Here is a 17,500-nt window from a genome sequence, read left to right as displayed (position 1 = left end):
GTAAAGAAGAGGAGGGGGGGGGACGAGAGAGAGAGAGAGAGAGAGAGAGAGAGAGAGAGGTGGAGATAATATCAGTAAAACTATATTTAATAGTTTTTCGATTACAAATATATTTTTATCTCTGTATTTATATATGTAAATCGATTTTATTATTACAAAAATAATGAGTTGTCGTAATAATAATATTATTTAAAAAGGAAAGAATTATGAATTATCTTCCAAAGAAAGCACGTACATGTATTATATTATTGAAATGATAAGCCGCAAAGTAATAAGATGAACTTCTGCTTAGATAACACAGGTATGATTATATTATGTGCACGGATTTTTTTAAGAAGTTGCGGCAATTTTCGCTCGCTTCTTTTTTTACATTATTTTGTATATAAAATATTAGAAAGGAAAGGAAAGGGTTAAGAATTTTTATAGCATATAACATGCATATATAGTAATCACTAAATTACGTAAAAAAATACATAATCAATGATTGATGAAATATTCACCTTGTCAGATTTATCATTACAGGCTATGTGTAAGGATTATCTTATCTTTTTTTTAGTACGTGTAAATATGTGGGTATATATACTATTTTGTCAAACAATATTTAAATCAAATTTTTGATGAAAAATGGATAAAAATAGGATAAATTAATAAACTGGCTCCTCAGATCTTTAAAAGTTTCAATCTCTGATTTTTGTTAAAAACTTAGTACTCTATTTTTGCATATATGTGTATATATTACTGATATATAATGTAAAAAGTGATAATAATAAATAAAAAATATCTATCAAATTATACAAATAATGAAATAGAAATTTAAGAGAGCAGAATTAATTTGTGAAAATAAAGATTTTATCTATAGAGAAAATAGGAGGATATTTAATACCATCTCTATGCGTTAGGATAAAAATATAATTTTTTATTGTATATAATAAATAAAAGTAAACAAGTCTTATAACTCTCTGACAAGGTGAATGTTATAATCTATGTTAAGAACTTTTTATTCAGTTTAATAAATATATTATATATGCAATGAATCTTCTTTATCTGTTAGTATTCTATATAAATTCTATTATGAAAAAGAAATTTGTTTTAAAGCATAACTATATAAATAATTTTAATTATTTCTTATTGTACATATATAAATATTTTATGTAAGTATTAGAAATTTATTTTGCTTTTTGTTATGCACACAGATACATTTTTAAGATGGAACTCAAATGTGCAATTCAAACATACAATTGGGGAAAGCATGGAATGGACAGTATTGTTGCAACTTTAATGAAATCAGCTAATGCTGATTTTGTGGTGGATGAGCAAAAGACTTATGCGGAACTATGGATGGGTACTCATGAGAATGGTCCATCGTATCTCAAGGACATAGATGTCCCCTTGCAGAAATACATTCAAGAGAATACTAAGGTGTTAGGTAGTGATACAATACAAATGTTTGGCTCTAACTTGCCTTTTCTCTTTAAGGTCTTGTCTATAAATAAAGCTTTGTCGATTCAAGTGCATCCAAATAAGGTAACAATACTTTCTTATTAATTGTAAAAATAGTATATTATGATTGATTTGTGGTTTCAGGAAAAAGCAAAAGAACTGCATGAATTGTTTTCAAATATCTACAGAGATCCAAATCATAAACCAGAATTAGCGATAGCTTTAACCCCTTTTGAAGCACTCTGTGGATTCCGTCCAATTAATGAAATAAATGATTATCTGAATAAGATACCGGAATTACTTTCTGTGATAGGAGAAACTAACATTCGTCGTTTACTACAGGCGACCGATTCTATGATTAGTGACGCTTTGCGACAATGTTTCTACAGTCTTATGACCTGTGATTCCAACGAAGTAGCACGACAATTGAAAAACTTGATAGACAGATTACACAATATAGGTACAAATTTCTACCTACATATAGAATGTTCAATAAATCATGATATGAAAATTCCATATAAAGAAAGAACATACTATAAATTTGTTGTATTTTTTACAAAATTATCTTTCCCTATTAGTTTTATAACATGATTTATTGAATATCCTGTATATTTTTGCATTCTTCCTTATTGGAAGAAATCTTTATTAGGAAAGTATAATCATATTGAGTTGTGCTCTTAGATGATTCTTACAGACAGTGGATAAAGGCGGATTTATTAAAGCGCCTACACGCAGATTATCCTGGAGATGTGGGTTGTTTTACAATTTATCTGTTCAATTATATAACAATGCAACCAGGCGAAGCCATATATATTGGACCAAACATACCTCATGCATATCTTTCTGGCGGTAAATTATTCTTCAATCTTTGGAATTTAGTATTCAAATATAAAAATATAAATAATTTATTAGGTTTTCAATTTTTAGATTGTATAGAGTGTATGGCATGTTCAGACAATGTGATAAGAGCTGGACTTACACCAAAACCGAAAGATGTGCCAACTTTAATACAAATATTGTCGTTTGAATGTGAGTTAGCTTCTGCCAGAAAGATTCAACCATTCCGGGAGGACGTATTCACCGAAGTTTTTCGTCCACCAGTTCCAGAATTTGCAGTAGCCAAAATCACCGTGAGTTTTGTGTTGCTATTCAATATTTGTAATTGTATTTAATTGAAAAATATGTGTATATTTACATTAAGTACAGCTACCACCTGGGCGACCACTTCACAATTTAAAACACAGAAACTCGGCCAGCATACTGTTAATAGTGAGCGGTAAAGCAGAAATATCTTCCAAGATCTTTTCTCGCGGCTCTGTTTTGTTTATCCCTGCTAATGAAGTAGTGGAGATTAAAGTTTTATGTGGCTGTCATCCCATGCTAATGTTTCAAGCATTTCCAAATGTTTAAGGATACAAAATTCGACCAACAAACAATATGCTTGATTTTCGATTTTTGAAACAATTGGTATACATCAAGTAACTTTTGGTAAGGGATTTTCTAATTGCTTTATAAATGTACATAACTTTCCTTTTTTAAGAAACATGAATTGGAGCATAGTTATAAATTATATATTGCTAGAAACTTGCAGCAATTATATTAAAAAATATTTGATAAATTTTATTAATAATCAAATATAAAAATAATATATAGATAAGAAAAATCAATCATCTTCCGATTCGTTGCCTCTCTTTGAAGTGCCCTCTATAGATTTTTCCTCTTCTTTGTAATGTCGATATTCTGGCTTCAATTCCCACATGTTTCTATGGGGATTTTTTAAATTATAGTTACAAACTTCATTGAGAATTTCTTTTAAATAAACCTAAAATTTGAATATAATATGTAAGATATTAAATATATATAAAATTATGACTTTTAAAGTGAACTATGTATTCAAATATTTATGAGTAAATAAGATATATATATATTTACAATAGGTTGTCTTGTAATTTTCACAAGATCTCTTATATTGTAATATTGATGTTTCTCAAATGCTGCAAAAAGCATATCTTGTACAGCGTTTCTATCATCTCTCATTTTCTTTCCTTCTGCTTTTTTCTTTTCAGCATATTCAATCTGTAAAATGTTACTGTCTATGAAAAATTAATCCAATTATGTTAAAAAAGTGTTAAAGAATAATGCTTACATTGTGTTTGTGATCGGATACAGGCTTGAAGTTCTGTACAACTCTATCTAATTGTTGAACTTGTCTTTGTGGCACGGAAGCTCTTTTGATACTTTCTAGTTTCAGTTTCATATAACAATTATCAGCTAAAAAAATTTAACAGAAAATGTTTATAAGCAAACATATATATAAATCTCTCTCTCTCTCTCTCTCTCTCTCTCTTAACACACACTTTATTTGCATAAGTAATATACCATATGGTCTGCATTCTAATTTTTGTACAATCCTTCCTTCCATAAAGAGCTTCTCTGTTTCTGGAACAATTGCATCTGAACTTGCGGATGCTGTAAGATTAATAATAGATATTGCCGAAAATACAGCAAACTTAAGACTAATGTCAAACTTACGGGTAACATGAGAAAATACTCCTAGCATTTGCCTAGTAACTGTTGTAACATCTAGCCTATGTTGTTTTGGTATTTCCTCCTCTCCAGGTTCTTTCAGAGCCAAAACAGCCTCTGACAATTTGAGAGATACTTCGGCTTTCTGTCCAGGATTTCTGAAGAACAAAGATAAAAATAAAATGACATACATAGGAATAAGATATTAAAATTCAACATACAATTTTTCTCTAAAATAAAACGGATGTCTCTTATGGATTACATATTACACACAAATTAAATGTACTAATACAGACTAATGTAGTAATATAGACAAGCTCACTTTGTAATCTTTAATTTGCCGACTTCTATATTGCCAGGCGCTTTTTCCCATTTGTTTGCTATATATTTAGGCACTTTGACAAGCCACACACCACGGCCAGCATTACTCAAATCCAATTCTTTTTCCGTATGCGAGGTATTCGCGGACATTATTGTTATTATTTTTTAACAACGTGTAGTAAAAAGATTATTTTTCTTTTAACACAATATAATACTAACGTTTTACTTTTTTTGCAAAATATATAAATATCTAGCAATTAGCAATCACACGTGAGACGATCTAAACACTGTCTGATACCAGCTGATATTGTCGTCTGCTTACATCCTACGAGTACATATAACTGTGATGAGAAATCATTGAAAATAACTGTACATACTTGATTTGATTCTAGAAAAATTTCGAAGCGTTTGATTGTCCAATCAGAATAAAGAAATTTTTGCCCTTTTATTTTGATTGGTCAATCAAACGCTTTAAACTTTCGCATCAAAGGATCTGTTCTTTATAGCTGAACTGGCTGCACTAGTTCAGAGTTTATCTTTGTCTCTCCCCATTGGAAGGAGAAAGATAAGCTCTGAACTAGTGCAGCCAATTCAACTATAAAGAACAGACCTAAAAATGAACAAATTTAAATTTAATCTAGACATTTTAGTCATTCAGTTGATACAAAATATTTGTGCGATGTTACGTTTCCTAACCTGAATCAATCTAGTTGAAATTTACTCATTTTACTCGCATTTCTTATTTTCGTGCATTTACACGTGTGAGATATGTTTATATTGTAATATTGTTATTAACGTGATACATTATTAAATTGGAGTGAAAAATGTTGAATTTTTCTCAAACAGGTGATGTTAATATACTGAAATCGATATATTATAGATATATAAGAAATTCTGTAATGGTAATATATTACAGTGTGTTTTACAATATATATATATATAATACTGTATTTATTATTGTTTAAATATTTGTTAAGAATAAATAATCTGTTTTATTTTTAATACAGTAAACTATTATAATTAGCAGTAATATAATTATACTCATATATATAAATTTCGATTTTTTAGAAAGTATGAATCTATAAATTGTTATCTGTTGGAATTATATGATTTCATTGATAAATTACAATCTATATAGCAACTGCTGTAATATTTAATGAATAAGTAAACTGTTACTATTGTTAGGTGAAAAGAATAATGAAGCAAAATGTTTTTTAAATACAGTTGTCATGATTTATAAATTTCATTGCTTTTCTCATAAATCAATATTGCATGAAATTTTTTTGGCAAAATCTTGAATTATTTCATATTTATTCGGAATTCTAATGTATTAAGTCACAATATAGAGAAATATTATGTTTATTAAGAGAATTGCTCGAAATCTAAAAATTATTTATTAAACATAGTGCTGGAAAATCACTATTAAATATTTCTGTCATTTTTGGAAAGACAGTATATCACACAAATATGTATCATTAAATAAATATAAAATTTAATTATATATTTGTTGTAGATTATAGATTATCTCAATAACCAAATACTAAATTATGAAGGATCTCACAACAAAACAATTACAGAGATTGGAAAAGAAGAAAGCAAAGATGGCAGCATTTTTGGAAATTGCAAAACTCAATGACAAAGACAAGGAAGCAAAATTACAAGCTTTGAAACAGGTTTATATCTAAATCTAGAATAATTTGAAATAAAAATTTGTAACTAACATTTTGAAATCATTTTCAGACATCAACCACTATTGATAGGATTAGCAATCCAAATAATAATATAATGGGAGAAAATTCTAATCATAAACGGTTTTATAAAGATTTAGATAATACATTCTCAAAAACTTATGAGGAAAAGAAAAATTGTTGTGAATCAGAGCCACAGGCTAATAATAAAAAGCCTAGGTATTTTAGTTGATTTATAAACGAAGTATTTATATATATTGGAAATAATTTGTTTTGTTTTTTATACAGATTAAGCAATTGCGATGAATATATAAAACTAAAGCAAGAACTTAAGAAACGTAAAAAAAAACTTCAAGCAATTCCAAGGATTATCCTTAAAACAGTCGGTGAGAATGCTATTCTAGACATTGGAAATATGAAGAGGAGAATACCAATATTTCTCAACGATATACAACATCTTCTGCTGTATTCGTTGCTTGGACATCATTCTCCCTACTTACCAGCCAGATGGTGTCAGCTTGAAAAATATAACAAAGTAATAATCACAGTATTATATTTCCAAAACTAGTACTTTATTTTAGAGATAGTCTAAATTGTGTGTGTGCATTTGATTGATCCAAAATAATTTTTCTTAAAGGTAACCCATACCGTAGTTTTTGTGGTTGAAGGTTTGTCTTCATACCACTTCATGTCTTATGAAAGCATGTTTCCACACATAGTTAATAACTTGAAGTACTGTTTAGAGGTAATAACACCTGCTGTTTATGGAGCATCCATAATAGAGGAACTCGTGGCTGTTCCTTTAACAGGAACTCAAAGTGATAAATTAATAAGGCGTATGTATATGTACAATTACATTTACATATAAAATTTTTCTGATATATTTTCCACTAAAATAAATTTCTCTTTATATTTATCTCTACCTATAAAATAAAAAGTTTATCTCTGCCTATAAAATAAAAAATTTCAATTAAATATTTCTAATACAATAGTTAAAGTTTATCTATTTTGTGATGTAAATGAAAGAGACAATTCTCATTTTTCAGGATATGGCTCTGTGGAAACTGCTTTGCAAACAAATGGAAATGTTATAAAATTGCTGAGTAGCGTTTTCCCAATGCATTCGGCAAATAACGATGTGAAGAATGCACTTGAACACAATATATGTTTACCATCTACAGATAAATTTTCTAGAACAAAGCTGCTCTTGTCATTATCACAGATGGTGGAAGAAAATTATCCTGTGCCTTTGAAAGGAATATTAGCAGAAAAGTAAGATTTTTTTATTACACACATATAGAAGTGCATTATATTGTGCAAAATTGTAATATAATTACAATTTGATTTAAGATATGGTTCATATCTATTGACAAAAGATGTTTATGAGGAGGCCACAGCAACATCGCCAATGTTCGGTTTAGATTGCGAAATGTGCCTGACAACAAGTGGTAATCTGGAACTCACTAGAATCACCATCGTGGATGAAAGTATGAAAGTAAGTACCATTAAATGTTTGCGCATTAAAAGGGAACATAAATTAAATAAATTCGCATTTGAATCTTTGCCACAGATTATTTATGACAGTTTAGTGAAACCGGAAAACATGATAACGAATTATTTAACTCGGTACAGCGGTATTACCGAAGAGATGTTGAACAATGTCACAGTTACGTTGCACAATGTTCAGCAAACATTGAGAATGGTACTTCCTGCGGATGCGATTCTTGTAGGACAAAGCTTGAATTCTGATTTGCACACATTAAAAATGATGCATCCTTACATCATTGATACTTCTGTAATATTCAATCTCACAGGAGAGAGGTATTCTACATGGAATATCATAAATATTAATGTTATAAAATATGTCTCTTGTGCATTTGTTTGATTTCGTTTTTTCACATAGGTATAGGAAAACTAAATTGCAGATTTTGGCGCGCGAATTTCTTGGAGAGATTATCCAAGATAGTAAAGCTGGACATTGTTCAGCAGAGGATTCAAAGGCCTCTATGAAATTGGTCCAGTTAAAATTAGCGAATAGTGTCGATTATGGGGACGCCGTGTTGCTCGGTAATCGCAATATGAGGATGGAAGAAGAAACGGATAAAGAGAAATCGCAATGGACATTGCAGAAAACGGAAATGAAAAAATACGCCACGTCGATATTTAATCATATAACGAAAAATAAAAACACCGCCGCCATCATAGGTAGCAATGAAGTAATGTCGGAGTATTCCAAGTATCTGATGAATTCATCTCTTAATATTATGGATGATAAAAATTTCACAAAGAATGATCAAGTTAGTACATGATATTAAATATTTCTATCTAGAACAAATGTATTCGTATCAAACAAATATTAAACAAATTAAAAAAAAAAGATAGAAATAATCAAGAATTATATAGTGATTTTAATTATTTATATGTTTAACATCAATATGTTACAATGATTACAGGTACGTCTCGTAATAACGGATAACGATAAAAATGCAGTTGATCGAACCACAGAAATTGCAATGGAACACTCTTTCGTCTTATGTCACGTGAGAATTAAAGAAAACCAATTGAAAGATGAGCAGATAAATAAAACGTTGCACACTGTGAATAAATGGAGCCGCAAGCTTTGGCAGCATAATGCGATAAACAGCCTTGCATGCGTGATATTTGGTGGACAGAATAATGCGAACGGCGCCTGTTTCTTGAATATCAAAACAGAAGTGTCACCAGATGTTATTATACGAGCTTAGAAAACTCAACGATTCATTGCTCTGGATTTATTTCGATTATTAAATAATCTATGAAAACGAAAAAAAAACTGATCTTATCAATATGGAATACAAAAGTACAAAGAAATCCGTTCATAGCTATGTATCAGTTCGGATACAATTGTACAAATAAGTATCGTTGATAGCTATTTTATATTCTTGATTTTTTTTGTATTATGTATTTTGTTTGGTAAAAAAATTATCAAATTATTTGCAGAATATATTTATTTGTATAACATGCCTTATATATATATATAGAACACGAATCTTTTACAAAAAAGAAAAAAAATGAATGAGAAGTATATTCAATATATTTATATATATATGCAATAAGCATGCTTATCGCATATTTGTATAAATACATTAAACATTACAAAATTATATTAACACAAGCAAACAAAAGATACAGCATCGTTCTCAATGTTACTTCTTGATAACATTGATATATTATTTTATTCTAGATAACACTGGTTGCTCAAAACATGTCAAATAGTGATAAAAATATGTAAATATAGTAACTTATTTTTATATTAATTTATTATAAAGTTTGTTGAATTTATGAAATATTGAAATGAAACTTAAAAATAATACAATTCAAAACGCATTATTAAAAAATCGGCTATTTGATGTTGCTCGCTGCTTTTCAAGATACATTTTATAAGCCGAAACCGGTTCCCGATTGTTCCTATCGAGCATACGTTGCCTGAACGAAGCTGCTGCGGAGCCACTTTTTGACGAATGTTCTTTAGCCTTCCGCATGTTTATTATAGTGAATTGCGTGGTGCTACCAGACGAGCTCAATGCAAGGATGCCATCATCCCTTGTAGTCTTCGCCTTCGATTTTGAACTGTGTCCCGACAATGATATAATCTGTTCCTGGTTTCGCGAAAGTTTCTGTCTTTTTTTCGCTCTCGTTGGCAGATCCGTAAGCTTTTCGACCACGTCGTCCGGAAGTCGTTTCACTCTACCTGTAGACGATGGTAAAAAGTCGTTCTTCTCAACAACTTTTTTTCTTTGTTTTTTGTCAGGAATCTTTAAAACTTGTTCCTGAATCATATTTTCGACATTTTCTCGCTTTTTCTTCTTTAATTCTTTCTTAGCCCTAACGCGCATCTCTGCAGCATGGATAGCTTCTAGTGCTTCATCCCGTGCTTTAGCAAAAACAGCGTTTTTGGATTTAATCGTGTCTGACGTAATATTTTGTAGTTCATTAGATGCCAGATTCTTATCGGATTTTAATTTCGAAATTCCAATTTGTAACGGCGAAGTTTTCTCTTCCTTCTTCTTCTTTTTCTTTAATAACTTTTCTGACACAATTTCTTTACTTTCCGTTATCTTTCGCCGTTTAGATTTGTTCTCGACAACTATGTCCGCGGGTAAATCCAACTCTGAACTATCTACAATTTCATAATTTTTCCTCTTGCGTTGCGCTAACTCCGTTTTGTTTTTGCGAATATTCTTTTGAGGTATATTCTCTTCGTTTACATTTTTGTCTTGTTCAATTATGCTAAATTGCTTCTTCTTCCGTTTCTTTTCTCTTTCATTAATTTGACTATCTTTACAAGTATCATCTTCTATAATTGATAGCTGTGCAAGTTTAACACGTTTCTTATTTTTAGGAGCATCTGATTTCACCATGTCTTCAGATAAGGTTTTATCGGTAATATTTTCGCTCGAAATATCTTCTGTTTGCGCCTTACGTTTCTTCTGTTTCTTTCTACGCTTCTGTATGGCATTATTATCACTAGGCGGAGTTACCAGATTAGGTATCTCCTTTTCATCATTTCCTAACTTTGTTTTAGTTTGAGCAATATCTTTTATCTTTTCAACAGATAATAGTTTTTTCTTTCCTAAATCGATTTCTATGTCCAATTTTAATGCTGGCACACTTTCACTTAATTTATCTTTTCTAAGATATCTTATTGTTGGTGATTCAGTATGAGTAATATTTATGGTTTTGTGTAATTCACCCATCTTGGAAAGTTTCGGTTTCGAAAGCCCTGCTTTTTCTACAGCTTCCACTAGGTCGGATGGAAGACTGCTATTAAGTTTTTTTTCATTACTTATACGATTAAACTCCCTCAAACTGATGTCCTCTTTTAATATAGAATCCTTCTTCGATTTCTTTTTCTTAAATGAAGTATCGTGTGTTGTTTTTGCATTATCTATCTTGGTATCCTTAATTTCCGAAATTCTTCCGAGTGTTTTAAGTGTTTCATTAAGCTCGAGTTTCTGTGTACAAGTATCAAGTTTTGGAGTACTACATTCCATTGATACGCGCGATTTTGTAGATGTTATTTCAGATTTATTTACTTCTTCTGTTACATCTTTCGGAGAAAATTGTACATTCGATTTCTTTTTCTTCTTAATTGACGAGTTAGGTGTATCTAATAAAATAGTATCTTCATTTTTTTGCATACAAGATTTATTTTTAATCAATGAGTCGGAATTTGACATATCCAATAAAATAGTTTTATTTTCCATTATATCGGATTTTTTCTTCTTGATATCTCGCTTTATTTTTGTAGATTTTATTTCAGGCGAAGACATTTTTGTGTTAAAACGAGGCGGAGTATATTTAATAGATTTTTCTTCTGTATCTCCTGCTTCGTCTAATATATCATCATTCATTTCTTCTGTATCTCCTCCTTCATCCAATATATCATCTCTTTCATTTTTTACTTCTATATTTTCCACATCTATGTACGCTTGTTCATAATTTTTATCTTTTATTTCCTTTTTTTTTGCAACTTTATTCTCTTCTTTTATATTTTGTTTATTTTCGCTTTCATCGTCCACTTCCTCCTCTTCTGCATCTCCGGCTTCTCCCACATTTTGCTTATTTTCTTCTTCACTATTACTTTCCTCCTTTTCTTCGTCGTCGTCGTCATCATCATCATCATCATCATCATCATCATCATCATCATCTTTTTCTTCTATTTCATCATCATTAACTATAAAATCTGCGAGATCTGAACCGTCGTCATCGGGATCTGAAACTTCCGATTCTGAAGCTCGACACTCATCACCGGGTACATTATCATCAGAAAACTTTTGTTCTTTTCCATCCAGATTATATTCTCTCTTGATATCAGAATGTATTGATGTATTAATATTACTATTATCAGTACTATTATCAGTATCACTGCTTGTTGTTGCAAATAGAAAACTTGGAATTTCACTTTCATCACTGCTATCAGATTCCTCATCAAGATCTGATCCCGTACATACTATTGTAGAATAACTTTTACTTTTAAAATCCATAGCTGGTATAACTATTTCGCTATTATCCCTTTCTTCATCATTCAAATGTGGTGTTTTGGCATTCAAGTTTGACAAGTTTTTTTCTTCAGATTCGCTTGTCTCTGCATCTTTATTTTGTGATTTATTCAAGGAACGCTTTTTCTTTGGCGATTTTTTTCTTAAATCTTTTCTTGCATCTGTGCTATCTAATTCTTTCTCCGAGTAATCCTCTCGAGATTCATTTATAGAAATATTCTGCGTAGCTTTATCTCCTTGTCTTGAAGGCGTATTTTTTGTTGAAGATTTATTTAATGATTTTCTTCTTTCCGTCAATTCTGATAAAGATTTATTTTTCTTATTTACTTGCAAGCTTCTGTTTAATTCATTTGCTTCATCTTCAATTTGTTCATCTGATTCATCATGTATTTTAAATGATTGTTTCCTGTCTTTTGCAACAGTTTGACCTGATTTGTTTAATCTGGAAACAGGTCGGTTATTATTCTGATTTGAAACTGTTTCAAACTTTATAGATTTATTTACAGCCGCGATTAAATCATCTTCATCTTCCATAGAGCTAGATGAAGAATCCTTATATTTTTCAATCACATTTTTTAATCTTACAATTGAATTAATTGCTTTATTATCATGATCTATTTCTTCTTCCTCTATCATAATCAACGATTTTTTATCACGATTCTCCACCTTTGCGTCTACGCAATTCTCTAATAATTCTTCATTTATCATAGGCAATTGTTTAGCAATTGTTTGTTCATGATCCGTTGTCTTCGCGTCTAAACGGCTCTTTAATAACACGGTATCGTCGGAATCATATTCGAAAGATGCTGCTTCGTTTGCAGTTTTCATGTTTTCAGCAGCCAACCATGCCTTCTTATCCACCAAAACAAGATCACATTCAGCTTCGCCTTCACTTTCTGATTCTTTCAATAACTGAGAATTAGAATGTACTGAGTTGATCTCAACATCAATTTCCTCCTCAATCGTTTTTTTATTTGAGTTCTCATTAGAAGTATCATGAAATATACTAATACCAACACTAACATTACGATCGGTATTTATATTTATATCGTTCTGGTTTTCCAATTGTAAATTCTCTTTTTCTTTTTCTAAATATATATTATCTGTACTTTCCCGTTTTAAATCTTGTTTTATAGTATTTTTGTGGTTACTTTTTGCTTCTGCTCTTTTAGATGACATATTTATCGTGAATTTTTCAGAAGCTTCTGTTATATTAAAAGGTTGAGTATCTTGAATTACTGCATTATCCTCATTCGATTTATTGGATTCGGATTTACTTGTCTCCAGGGCAGCATTGGAAAATTCTAGAACTGATTCTATTGCTTGTTTAGAGTTTCTCCGTTCTTGTTTCGTAAAATCAGTACTATTAATAAAATTATCCTGAGTTATAACTGAGTGTTTCTCTATTATATTGGATTGATCATTAGAATTTTTATTAATTGATGACATAACTATTGAATCAAAACTAAAGTGAGACATATTTGAGGAAGCTTTGTTTTCATCCTGATATGGACTTCGCTCTTCTAACACTAGTTTCATTTCGTTGTCATCAATTATGGAAATAGAGTTAAAACTTTTCTTGTTATCACTTTCTTGTTTTGTTTTATTTTGATTCTTAGATAAACATGAAATTTTATTCAATTCAATCTTGTTAGAATCTTTGTTGACATCAGAATCAGTATCCATAATAATATGCTCTGTTTTATCGACTTTATCTAATTTAGTAATCTCTTTCATTATGTTTTCAGTAGATTTACTTATCTGTTTAATAGGTGTTTTATTTTTCACAATAACTTTATCAATTAATCCTATATCTTCTTGTTGTGATAAAATTGATTTATTTATATTGTTTGTAGTTGATTTACTATCTGCTTCATGTACCAAACTCTGTCTTTTAGTCGTATCATTTATCGAAGGATAATCTAAACATTCTTGCTTACATGTTAAATCTGAACTTGAAGAGTCTGTAGAAATATCCATCTTTTCCTCAATGCCATCAACAATTTCTTTGGATAGAATGCCACGTTTCATTGTAGCTTCCATGGATTCTTTTGAATGACGTCGTTTGTTTAAGCTTGACTCATTTTTCATAAATTTAATTTCCTTCTCATTTGATGATTTATTCGCAAACATTGGAGTCGGAGATTTCGTACTTAGTGATATCACATTAATAATAGGCTGTATGTTTTCTAACGTATCATTAATAATATTCAGAGTTTGATTTTCCTTGTTACTCGGACTTTCTTCTTGCTCTTCAACAGAAGTATTCAATAAGTTTTCAACCTTAATCATTAATTCCTTTGTGAGTGATTTTTTTAATGACATTTCTGTTCCTGATGGATTTTTAATTATTTCCAGTTTGTCTTCTTCTTTAGAATTTGAAAAATTTGAAAAACTGTTCTGTGTGGACACTTCAGTTGCACTATTACTAGATGATGGATTTTCTTCAGATTTGTATTCTTCAACTATTGTAAACGTAAAAGAAAAAAAAAAAAAAAATACATAAATTTTAATTTATATCATCTTATATGATTTGATATAAACTTAAATAGTTGCAATGCAGATAGTGAATCTAATACAAATAATTTGAGATGTAATAGATGTAACATATTTTTTAAAGATATAAATATAATTATAATATTTAAAGTTATAAGGGAGAAAATATTTTCAGCTTTACTTACCAAGAATGGTTTCATTGTCTTCTATTATTTTATCTGTATGTTTATCATATATGTCATCTTTTTTCTTTGATGATTGAGAAATTTTATCTGATTCTGAATACACGAAAAGATGAAACAGTATTAATACATAAAAAATATATAAAAATATAGATTTAATAAGATAAAAACATCTGTTTCCCTTTTTCAAAAAATTGATTGTACAATATATTGGAAATTCTATAAGTATTTACCATGACTATTATTCTCTTCAATTTCATTTTTATGTATACTTTGACGTGTTTTGTTAATTCTTTGGCATTGTTGGGAATGTAATGCTTTATCTGGAGAAGAATCTGAGTTTCCTACAATATATTTAATAAAATAGATGTTATAAATTTTGATTATTCACATAAACATTACATAAATTGTAATAACACATACATATTAGATATTAAATTATGCTAATATATTCACATGTGGTTTTAAACATATATAGATCTACTTGTTGTTAGACACAATAACTTTAAAAAATTACCTGAATTTGTAAATTCATCAGCCTCAACTATTGTAGTATCCAATCGTACATAAGGTATAAGATTCTTTTTTTCATCTTCCTCTTTAACTGGAGATTCTGGCATTATTAGAGATACCCGTTTACGTGTTATAATTGGTGTGCCAGGATGGCTTCTATTTTGCTCGGATAAAGATTCTGGATCAACAGAACTAGCTCTTGTTCTACGTGTAGTTCTAACCACTGGTGATTTTGTCTCAGAACCAGCTCGTATAAGACGCTTACTAATAATTATTTCAAATAAAACATATTACATCAAATAGTTTCATACATATATTGTGTACTTTATTAAATATAATGCTATACCTTGCTCGAGTGTTGATTTTAGTAGGTGTACCAGAAGTTACAGTAGCCAAACTGCTCCTTGTAGTTCTCTTCTTAGGTGTCCCTAAGACATCGATATCTGTCGATTCACTGATATCTGAAGAAACGGAAACTTTCCTAGTATGCCCTTTCAATGTTTCCGAGACAATATTATCCATTGTCGCTGTTCTACTTCTGGTATTCCTGATTGGTTGACTACTGCTGATGCTACCAGTATCACTTTCAGAAGAATTTGGTGAATATTTACCCTTTATTCTGCTGCTACGGCGCAATGGAGAATTCACAGTAGAATGTATATTAAGTTTCTGAATTCGTGTACGACCTGTGGCAACAATATACAAAATAATGAGAAACTAAGCTGTTTAAATCAAGACAATATAAAAATAAGGTCTTCTGAAAGTAACAGTTCAGGTAACAATATCCAATTTTGAATCTTAACAACACTTTGTGTGTTTATATATATTTAAATAGTCAAGGAAAGTAATATGTTCGTAACTCTTCCTTTATGTCTATATAAAAAAATATCCATATATTATAGATCTTTTTTTAAAAAAAGAAACTCACTAATGAATCAGTCAAAAGACTAAATATAGAAGTTACATGCTCATCCAAACTAATAGCATATAACGTCAATATTGAATCAAATCAATGATATATTGTGAGTTACAGGTCAAAGGAAAAAATAGACAAGCCATCAATATTTTTGCAAGCGATAAGATATTTTAGCGAGAGATGATCCAAGGAAATCGTTAAGAGAGAAAAAAAAAGAAGAACAAAGAGAGAAAATTGATTTGCGTCACATTTACATCCCGATGCAATCGATGACGACGACGGTAACCGGCGTGAAATGATGTCGAATCGACCGTTTCAATCAACCGTCTCGCGTGTCTCGTGCGCGCAATGTGCGAAAAAAAGAATCATACAAACCTGTTTTCGGCTCTGCATCGTCGTCCGAATCTTTGGTGGAGCGCGGCATTCTTATAATTGCGCGGCAATTATATATATATATATATATATATCTCGCGCTAATAAAATAATCTCTTTCGCAGAAAGAGTAAGGAAGATATGCACGTGGCGGGCGTCGATGAAGAAAGGTTATCAGAAACCACGTGTTTTATCGCCGATACGAATTTCGAAAGTTCATCGAGAGCGACAGAGCCGACAATCAATGGACGACACGAGACACGACGAGCACGACGAGACGACGACACCGATTTTCCGTTGTCCCGCGCGCGATACGCAGACATCTATCGGTAAATATCCGCGATAGATCAGGATCTTTTCGTGGAATCGACTTTATCGATTGAGGAAAAATATTATAACGTACCGCGCGCAGTCGCCGCTAGGTGTTATAATTCGCAAAGAACTTCAGAGGAACTAAATTTAATTTCGTTCTGTACGCCTAACGAAACGTTTGCAGAAATGATGAAAAGTTTTCGCGCGTTTTATTTCTCCGAACGAAAATTACATCGTGAGGAGATATTCGAGATAAGGTAAACTGGAAGAATTCGAGCAAACTTTCTCTTTCTATCGCAATATATCGGTAAGTTATTAAAATACATCTCCAGCATTTTGATATTCTCGCGCGATCATATATATTATTATATGTAAACAATACAAAAGAAAATTGACGCCCATAACAGGTATATTGTTGTTGTATGATCATTATCTACAGATTTTCATAATCATATTAAGATATGATTATAATGATATTATAAGGCCGCTTTAGGCGATTTTTAATTCGCAACAAAATTCGGGACAAAATTCAATTTACAACTTTGTGTGTCGTATCATGTAGAAAATATATTTGAAGAAGTAAAATATATATCTACATATATACAAAGTACGTACCGAAATATACACAAATATATATATATATAATATATTAGCAAATGCGGTATATATAAAATCATAAATAGAATATTGTCT

At 30.4% G+C, this 17,500-nt stretch overlaps 4 protein-coding genes across 13 annotated transcripts; 2 read left to right on the top strand and 2 right to left on the bottom strand.

Annotated features, from left to right (window-relative positions):
• Positions 1 to 85: 85 nt before the first annotated feature.
• Positions 86 to 3,326, top strand: Mpi (mannose phosphate isomerase). Of its 5 annotated transcripts, none has more exons than XM_070302270.1 (6): positions 86 to 301; positions 1,194 to 1,524; positions 1,585 to 1,900; positions 2,122 to 2,289; positions 2,368 to 2,570; positions 2,642 to 2,775. In XM_070302270.1, the coding sequence occupies exons 2-6, from the start codon at positions 1,207 to 1,209 to the stop codon at positions 2,675 to 2,677; spliced, it is 1,041 nt and encodes a 346-aa protein (XP_070158371.1). In that variant the 5' UTR covers positions 86 to 301; positions 1,194 to 1,206; the 3' UTR covers positions 2,678 to 2,775. The 5 variants fall into 5 exon arrangements, with proteins under 5 accessions (XP_070158371.1, XP_070158369.1, XP_070158372.1 ...); XM_070302268.1 differs by having other exon boundaries at positions 91 to 301; positions 2,647 to 3,326; XM_070302271.1 differs by having other exon boundaries at positions 93 to 301; positions 1,783 to 1,900; positions 2,647 to 3,326.
• Tfiifbeta (transcription factor TFIIFbeta) lies at positions 2,104 to 5,102 on the bottom strand. 4 transcript variants are annotated; one of them, XM_070302275.1, is made up of 6 exons: positions 4,984 to 5,102; positions 4,289 to 4,612; positions 3,820 to 4,124; positions 3,587 to 3,711; positions 3,373 to 3,516; positions 2,104 to 3,262 (listed from the first exon to the last, which is right to left on the bottom strand). In XM_070302275.1, the coding sequence occupies exons 2-6, from the start codon at positions 4,435 to 4,437 to the stop codon at positions 3,104 to 3,106; spliced, it is 882 nt and encodes a 293-aa protein (XP_070158376.1). In that variant the 5' UTR covers positions 4,438 to 4,612; positions 4,984 to 5,102; the 3' UTR covers positions 2,104 to 3,103. The 4 variants fall into 4 exon arrangements, with proteins under 4 accessions (XP_070158376.1, XP_070158378.1, XP_070158375.1 ...); XM_070302277.1 differs by lacking the exon at positions 4,984 to 5,102 and having other exon boundaries at positions 3,820 to 3,879; positions 3,973 to 4,124; positions 4,289 to 4,813; XM_070302276.1 differs by lacking the exon at positions 4,984 to 5,102 and having other exon boundaries at positions 2,108 to 3,262; positions 3,820 to 3,909; positions 3,973 to 4,124; positions 4,289 to 4,807.
• Rexo5 (uncharacterized) lies at positions 5,022 to 8,914 on the top strand. Of its 3 annotated transcripts, none has more exons than XM_070302266.1 (10): positions 5,022 to 5,133; positions 5,808 to 5,960; positions 6,028 to 6,194; positions 6,264 to 6,510; positions 6,613 to 6,811; positions 7,022 to 7,247; positions 7,326 to 7,470; positions 7,546 to 7,796; positions 7,879 to 8,272; positions 8,429 to 8,914. In XM_070302266.1, exons 2-10 carry the CDS (start codon positions 5,835 to 5,837, stop codon positions 8,717 to 8,719), a joined length of 2,046 nt encoding a protein of 681 aa, XP_070158367.1. In that variant the 5' UTR covers positions 5,022 to 5,133; positions 5,808 to 5,834; the 3' UTR covers positions 8,720 to 8,914. The 3 variants fall into 3 exon arrangements, with proteins under 3 accessions (XP_070158367.1, XP_070158366.1, XP_070158368.1); XM_070302265.1 differs by having other exon boundaries at positions 5,801 to 5,960; XM_070302267.1 differs by having other exon boundaries at positions 5,023 to 5,133; positions 5,865 to 5,960; positions 8,429 to 8,913.
• Positions 8,915 to 8,971: 57 nt separating this feature from the next.
• On the bottom strand, positions 8,972 to 16,759 carry LOC138936669 (putative leucine-rich repeat-containing protein DDB_G0290503). Its single transcript, XM_070302264.1, has 6 exons — positions 16,499 to 16,759; positions 15,554 to 15,893; positions 15,212 to 15,471; positions 14,928 to 15,038; positions 14,698 to 14,790; positions 8,972 to 14,481 (listed from the first exon to the last, which is right to left on the bottom strand). The coding sequence occupies exons 1-6, from the start codon at positions 16,545 to 16,547 to the stop codon at positions 9,332 to 9,334; spliced, it is 6,003 nt and encodes a 2,000-aa protein (XP_070158365.1). The 5' UTR covers positions 16,548 to 16,759; the 3' UTR covers positions 8,972 to 9,331.
• Positions 16,760 to 17,500: the final 741 nt, after the last annotated feature.

Source organism: Polyergus mexicanus, unplaced genomic scaffold, assembly GCF_030449975.1.
Source record: "Polyergus mexicanus isolate NDT 795.1 unplaced genomic scaffold, iyPolMexi1.0 SCAF_9, whole genome shotgun sequence".
In the NCBI taxonomy this organism is placed as follows: domain Eukaryota; kingdom Metazoa; phylum Arthropoda; class Insecta; order Hymenoptera; family Formicidae; genus Polyergus; species Polyergus mexicanus.
The sequence above is the reverse complement of the archived record's forward strand: the minus strand, read 5'-3'. Positions and strand labels throughout refer to the sequence as shown.

Coding starts and splice junctions, on each gene's coding strand:
- Mpi (XM_070302268.1), top strand. CDS start 1,207: ATGGAACTCAAATGTGCAATTCAAACATACAATTGGGGAAAGCATGGA. Junction 1,901..2,121: donor AGACAGATTACACAATATAG/GTACAAATTTCT, acceptor TTGTGCTCTTAG/ATGATTCTTACAGACAGTGG. Junction 2,290..2,367: donor TCATGCATATCTTTCTGGCG/GTAAATTATTCT, acceptor TTCAATTTTTAG/ATTGTATAGAGTGTATGGCA.
- Tfiifbeta (XM_070302275.1), bottom strand. CDS start 4,437: ATGTCCGCGAATACCTCGCATACGGAAAAAGAATTGGATTTGAGTAAT. Junction 3,517..3,586: donor TATCCGATCACAAACACAAT/GTAAGCATTATT, acceptor AACATTTTACAG/ATTGAATATGCTGAAAAGAA. Junction 3,263..3,372: donor AAATTACAAGACAACCTATT/GTAAATATATAT, acceptor TTCAAATTTTAG/GTTTATTTAAAAGAAATTCT.
- LOC138936669 (XM_070302264.1), bottom strand. CDS start 16,547: ATGCCGCGCTCCACCAAAGATTCGGACGACGATGCAGAGCCGAAAACA. Junction 15,894..16,498: donor CGATGCAGAGCCGAAAACAG/GTTTGTATGATT, acceptor TTGTTGCCACAG/GTCGTACACGAATTCAGAAA. Junction 14,791..14,927: donor TGAAGAGAATAATAGTCATG/GTAAATACTTAT, acceptor TCGTGTATTCAG/AATCAGATAAAATTTCTCAA.
- Rexo5 (XM_070302266.1), top strand. CDS start 5,835: ATGAAGGATCTCACAACAAAACAATTACAGAGATTGGAAAAGAAGAAA. Junction 7,248..7,325: donor AAAGGAATATTAGCAGAAAA/GTAAGATTTTTT, acceptor ATTTGATTTAAG/ATATGGTTCATATCTATTGA. Junction 7,471..7,545: donor TCGTGGATGAAAGTATGAAA/GTAAGTACCATT, acceptor TCTTTGCCACAG/ATTATTTATGACAGTTTAGT.